This window comes from Opisthorchis viverrini (genome assembly GCF_000715545.1).
Source record: "Opisthorchis viverrini unplaced genomic scaffold opera_v5_161, whole genome shotgun sequence".
Lineage (NCBI taxonomy): Eukaryota > Metazoa > Platyhelminthes > Trematoda > Opisthorchiida > Opisthorchiidae > Opisthorchis > Opisthorchis viverrini.
The window spans coordinates 198,390-205,398 of record NW_008751815.1 but is presented as its reverse complement, the minus strand read 5'-3'; the positions used below and the strand labels follow the sequence as shown (position 1 = coordinate 205,398).

Genomic DNA, 7,009 nt, shown 5'->3' with positions numbered 1-7,009 from the left:
AACTAGAGCCAAGGCACTCCGCCCACGTGTGCCATGGCTTCGTCTCCTATGCTGTCGACCATTCTGGTCCGTACTGGTTTGTCACATGACCTACAACTGGTCCTGGTACACTTTGATCACCTGCATGCCAACCTACATGTCCCGTGTGCTTGGATTTTCCATGGCTAGTGTAAGTTTGTGTGAGTTTTTTTATTACATTTTCTCTCCTATGCTAACAACTGCTTGCAAACGATTACTTTTTTCAGTAGACGCCACCTGACGGCATGAGGTTAAAACTAATCGGATTGAGCTTATGAGTAGTGCATTACAAAGATATACATGTATCGCGATATCACGAATATCGTAGCGACTGAAACATAAGGCGGCCTGGTGTCGCACGTTCAGCTGCCTGGAAACTTCGCAAACGAGAGATTCAGCTGGTTTACAGGTGAACCTCTCGCAAAAACCAAATTGCTTTACAAATGAGTGTATATTCGCTAATTTCGTGCAATTTGGTTTCAAGTAGAACATAAGGTTGACGGAAACCCCGGGGACTGCGCCTTCCTTATGAGCCCCAAGAAGGGCGAAACCGGTCGTGGGCTGTCGAGGTGTTTCCAGTAACCCTATGAGTAGTGCGTTACAAAATATATATGTATCGCGATATCTCGAATATCGTAGCGACTGTAACATGAGGCGGCCTGGTGTAGCACATTCAGTTACCTGGAAACGTCACCAACGTGAGATTCACCTGGGTTCCAGGTGAGTCCCTCGCAAAACCAAACTTGTCTGGTTTGCAAATGAGTGTATTTCTCTAATTTTCCGACGAAGTTTTGCAACAACGTTTATTGTAGTAAACAGGATAATCTGCTCTGGTTGTTAATCTGATGGCTGTCGATCTGTTCGCCGGGCTTAGCCTAGGTGTGTCTGGAGTAAAACCTCTGATAAGTACACTCTGAATCGTGTCAAAAATGAACAATTTCACTCTAATGTGAAACATTATGTCGTGCAAACGGTAAGCCTCTAAAAACGTCTGACAAATTTGGCATTTGCTCTTCCTTCGTGTTCTATTTCGCCGGTCCGGCCGTAACATCCTTCTGGTGCCATTCTACCCGGAGGAAACGCGAGGGCTGTCAGGTTACCCAAGCCTAGACAGGGGAAGCCAAGAGACAGAGGTTTGGTTCGAAATTGCACTGGTAATGCCGAATCAACCGAACTACATATGCTATGGATATTAAAACCTTGGTTTTCATAGAAAAGGGCTGAGCGACACGTTTAACTCAACCATGTTTATCGCGTTCGGTAGCGCTGTGCCAACTTCCCTCCAGCAGAATTGTCAATGGTACAGTAATTGTTCTTCGAACATGTTCGTTTCAATGTACTAGCCAGGGAACTAGAGCAAGAGTACAAGACACGACGCAGTGGTGTTTCATGGGAACTGGGCAGAGCAATAAGACCACGGGATGGTGGAGTTGAGAAAACGAACAGAAGCTAATCTGCGTAACCCACGTGCCATGGTGATGAAATATTTTTTATTTCTCACTAGCGAAGAAATACGATCATCACAAGGTAGTAGTCATAGGGTTAACGAGCGCGGAATATTACAGTTTTAAAACGAGGTTTGGTCTGTTGATTTGTAATGGTGATACTACTGGTGGGGAGGTACGCGAGTAGTATGTGTTGTCTGTGTATTTTCGCTTTGCGTCTCTTGAAAAGGGGAGATCTGTTGCAGAATTTGTGGAGTAGCTTTGTAACACTTGCTTGGATTCGAGCGATGAATGATTGGAGTCAATGAATATGAAGGAAAGTTCAAGAAGACGCTTTCAGGAGAAGATGGATGTCCAGTTTTTGTAAATAAAATGCAAATGAGAGATTTGCTTCCCTGTCGAATGGTCTGTAACCGGTCAGTTGGCATTTCCTAATAAATAACTCCCCAGTGAAGGCCTCCTTCCTTTCACTGGAAGTGAGAACATCGTGCGCTGGAAAACCGAGAAGCTCACTGTACACCTGTATTATCCTTATTGAGCATCATCAATCGTGCGCATTTCACTAAACTCAGGCAGTTTCGAACCCGCAACCTCCCGACCAATGATTGACCACCTTCTGTTTGGCCAAGAGTGGCTGGGCAGCAATGCGGTTAGCTCTCACTCAGAAAGGACATAGTGCCACTCATCGCTCAATCACAAACTACATACACGTGAGTTCTCTGACGGCACGTACAACTATTCTTCCTCTGCGCTACTTATTGATTGAGAGTAGTGTGAGGAAATTTAGTAATTCTAAACTGAGATTTTGTCCTGAAATTGAAGCCAATCTATGATGAAAAAGCGAGAAGCACTGTACATTTGCACCGAAATCTTTTGGTGACATGGACCTGTATAGTTTGAAAACGCCTACACACGCCTACCAGTTACATTCGATAGCACGGAGTTTCGTAAAAGGATAAAAGTAGAGAATGCAACTGCCCCCTACTGAATTTACCGGGTTGAAGATACTTCAAAGGATACCAAGGTGAAACCATGGAAGGCTGAGGAAGCAATTTTGGCATGTCTAACAGTATCCAAATCAGAGAAATCAGCGTAATTTTTCCGAAGTTGAGTTTCAACTTGGTGTCACTCACCCTTTTGGTGAAGTAGTTCACACATCCGAGTGTTCTGCTCACGGTTGTGCTTTTCATTACTTCTGATGTTGCTTGGATGTGTGTCTGACACACATGGTGGCGTAACACAATTGAAATCACGTTTTCTGTCTAAGTTCACCCTTAAGTTTTAAACAGTAGGTCACTGATGTTCTGTTGGCAAAGTCGAACTCAATCACGACGGTTTTCGTCGCATAAATTAACTCATCCCGCTATATCACTGAAGATCTACCCCTTCCCGGAACAATTGGAGCTTTCGCTTACAAACATGATGACAGAACAATGGAGTGTCCATGCCTTTATGAGGTCAACATGTGGCTTGATCTATAACTGCGGTAAAGACACAGGACAGTTCGCCGTCCTCTGTTCACGCGACTCACGTGATGGGACATCGATTTCTTAGCCACCAGCTACACGACCAGTTCATAAGCTGGCGGAAAGATTCTACACGAGGAATAAATAAAGTTACATATAAAGCATATCTATTCGAATAGTCCTTTGGTGATTGACGTACACTATTCTTCTGAAGGGAAAAAACGTGTCACGCATGTAGACGGTCCAGGTGCGGGGACCGTCTGTTCCCATCGGATCAAAATGCGGTCCTTATACTTCATAGGTTGCCGTTTAGAATCGACATCCCGGAATTGTCGTCGATATCGATTAGGAGTTGTAACGTGTAACCTGAGATTTGGTCAAATCTATCCTTTTCATCTCCGTTTAAGATTATCGTCATTTCATTTGTGTTGCGTCTCCCAAGGACTTGAGCAATGCATTCACAGGAATAAAGAGATCGCGGAATCTAATGACAGTCATGAAAGCATATGATTTGACGAAGCCTCTAGTCCATTCAGAAAACATCACTACTACGGTCGAATGTTCTCAGCATGGTTCATATCATGCTTATATTTGCCGGAGAATAATCCACGTTCAACACCTTAACCCCACTCTGTAATGCAATTGCACCTACTTGGTTCTTTTGCCTCTCTAATAGCTAGGTCAGCAATTCTCTCCTTTGATCAGTTTAGCCCTTCAAATTTGATTTTCGATAAGTAAAAGTGGTGAGGTGGTTGGTCGTAGCCCAAACGAACTTCAACTGTACTATGAAGCTGTCCCGGCTTCACGCCGGCCTAGCCCAAACACAGGGCCAAACATACATGGGAGTAAAGTCCTTCTTGAGGTAGAAAACAATGAGTGTGGCATTTCGTGAAAAATCACTCGAATCCCACGACACACGGAAGCATTTTAATACCGAACTTTGTGAAAGGCCGACGGTGACAAGACTGAGGAACTGCAATAGAGAAGATGTTCAACAGCGGATACTGGTTTGTCATGAACTCATAAATCTCATTTTTGAAGTTTTTTCTCCCCTTAGCCGTCATTCTTTCTGTCTTTTTTTAGAATGGCTTCCTCTCCGCTATCCCCTATCTGATCCAATGCTCGTTTGCGCAGCTGGTTGGTTTCGCCTCAGATCAGCTGGTAAAAAGGGGGAAGTTATCTACCACGTGGGTTCGCAAGACGAACAATTGTATTGGTGAGTTTTTCCTACCCCGCTCATCCACTGTCTTTGCCTGGTAGTCACATTGGACCACCTTGCCATAACTTCAAAAGCCCATCACAATTGGATTTAGTGCAAACCAAGACTCCTTTTGAGTTTCACATTTTTTCCACCCGCACACATTTTTGGCTGACTCCAACATGTTAGCAGTAGGTGATGACGAGAGCATCGCCCATACGAGGCGATTATGACAAAAACGCCGAGTCCTTCAGCTGTCATAGAAAAACTTTGTCTCCAGAAGAGTGGTTAGATCTTATTGCCTAACGAGTGAGGTAAATAGTTTGCAGAATTACGAGCCTTACTTCTCAAGTACGTTGATGAAGCTTGCCTGTTTTTTTGGTTTGTCATGTTTCAACGTCGAGCAAAGCAACTTCATGGCAGTCCAACACAAAGCCCACTCATATTTCATTTAGTACGACATTCGAGATATCGCAGCATATTTCCATGAACGAAACTACCCACAAGGTTGCTGAAAACTCTTCGACAGCCCACGATCGGTTTCGCCCCTTTTGGGGCTCATCAGGTAGACGCAGTCACCGAGTTTCCTTCGACATTGTACTTGAAACCAAATTGCACGGAATTAGTGAAATACGCTCGTTTGCAAATCAGTTTATTTTTCACGGGAGACTGAATCTCTCGTTTTCAACAACCTTGTGAATATCGTTTTCGAAAAAGTTTGGTGACAATCGGTAGATTTATTTATTGTCACCAAACTTTTTCGAAAACGATGACTACCCAATCGGTTTCAAGTATTTTCCATGTGGTTGAACAAACCTTGTGAATAGTTTACTTTATGAAAATCCATCACAGTACTGAGAGGAAATTACAGGTTCTCACTAAAAACTTCATAACAAGTGGAGGAAAACACCAAAGCGCGGTTATTTTCCACCCGCCTGGGTTTGTTTATATGATTTTAAGAAATCGACTGTTGTGTTGATGTGATCGATCTATTTGAGGGCAGGTTCCCCGTAATTTCACTGCTTCTCTGATGGCTTAAGCTACGCTNTATAAGTATACAAAAAAAGCGATGACTACTCAATCGGTTTCAAGTATTTTCCATGTGGTTGAACAAACCTTGTGAATAGTTTACTTTATGAAAATCCATCACAATATTGAGAGGAAATTACAGGTTCTCCCTAAAAACTTCATGACAAGTAGAGGAAAAAACACCAAAGCGCGGTTATTTCCCACCCTCCTGGGTTTGTTTATATGATTTTAAGAAATCGACTGTTGTGTTGATGTGATCGATCTATTTGAGGATAGGTTCCCCGTAATTTCACTGCTTCTCTGATGGCTTAAGCTACGGTTTGGTCTGTATATAACGCATTTTCTTGGATCGTTGTCAGAGAGGTTCCGTTTGCTGTTTGCTTATTCTGTGATGCGTCTCCGCAGAATACGTTGGTCATTCGGCTGGTCTCCTACCACATATTCTTTCCCGATTCGACATATCTGTCTTCGGTGTGCCTCTGAAGTCTGTCTCACTGACCCATGCCTGGTAGGACTTTCTCTCCCTGTGAAATCGCTCTACACTGCTCATTCGGTCTAGCCCTTTGATTCGTTGGATACCTCCATACTTCCAGCAATTCGATTTGTCCATTTGGTTAGAACTCACCTGCCTCTCCTCAATATCTTCATGTAGAGTTTCCACCCCTAGAGTTCTGCGGTTTCCTTGTGATTAGCCTATGGTAGTTTGCGAGAACGTTCACACGAATGATGATAACTTTGTTGACGCAGTGTAACGCTTGAATGAATTCATACCCTTTTTTTGCTCATACCAAGGACGATAGTACGTGACTGTTGTTCAAATCACGTCCGTTCTAAACTTTGAGTGGAATTTAAATTTTTTGTTCATGCGATCTGGTTCATGCGATCCAGTTCATACCACGCAAACTTCTTCACAAGCTTTGCAATGAACGTGGCAGTTCCCACCCTCCTGGGTTTGTTTATATGATTTTAAGAAATCGACTGTTGTGTTGATGTGATCGATCTATTTGAGGGCAGGTTCCCCGTAATTTCACTGCTTCTCTGATGGCTTAAGCTACGCTTTGATCCGTATATAACGCATTTTCTTGGATCGTTGTCAGAGAGGTTCCGTTTGCTGTTTGCTTATTCTGTGATGCGTCTCCGCAGAATAGGTTGGTCATTCGGCTGGTCTCCTATCACATATTCTTTCCCGATTCAACATATCTGTCTTCGGTGTGCCTCTGAAGTCTGTCTCACTGACCCATGCCTGGTATGACTTTCTCTCCCTGTCAAATCGCTCTACACTGCTCGTTCGGTCTAGCCCTTTGATTCGTTGGATACCTCCATAGTTCCAGCAATTTGATTTGTCCATTTGGTTTGAACTCACCTGCCTCTCCTCAATATCTTCTTGTATAGTTTCCACCCCTAGAGTTCTGCGGTTCCCTTGTGATTAGCCTATGGTAGTTTGCGAGAACGTCCACACGAATGATGATAACTTTGTTGACGCAGTGTAACGCTTGAATAAATTCATACCCTTTGTTTGCTCATACCAAGGACGACAGTACGTGACTGTTGTTCAAATCACGTCCGTTCTAAACTTTGAGTGAAATTTTTTGTTCATGCGATCTGGTTCATGCGATCCAGTTCATACCACGCAAACTTCTTCACAAGCTTTGCAATGAACGTGGCAGTGTGTTATTCATTACTGTAACTCGTTTTTTTCTTTCGTTTCGTCCACAACACTTTCGCGGATTTGTAGACCACAGTTGTACCATGCTGTCCAGAAATGTTCTTAGTGTTTAGCCCTTGCCTTCTCCTGTTAATCTCGTGTTAGTCAATTTGGATTTCTTCAAGGGTACTCCCAGCTGAAATTTCTT

General features: G+C 43.4%; 1 protein-coding gene across 1 annotated transcript in view; it reads left to right on the top strand.

The window, feature by feature from the left end:
- Nucleotides 1–604: 604 nt before the first annotated feature.
- The window catches only part of T265_07101 (hypothetical protein), a gene marked incomplete at both ends in the record, with an annotated part of 7,558 nt that continues 1,153 nt past the window's right edge, over nucleotides 605–7,009 (top strand). Inside the window, 3 exons of the mRNA XM_009172544.1 lie at nucleotides 605–716; nucleotides 4,013–4,145; nucleotides 4,583–4,777. Of these exons, the coding sequence (XP_009170808.1) occupies nucleotides 605–716; nucleotides 4,013–4,145; nucleotides 4,583–4,777 (440 nt within the window). The remainder of the gene's footprint in view (nucleotides 717–4,012; nucleotides 4,146–4,582; nucleotides 4,778–7,009) is intronic.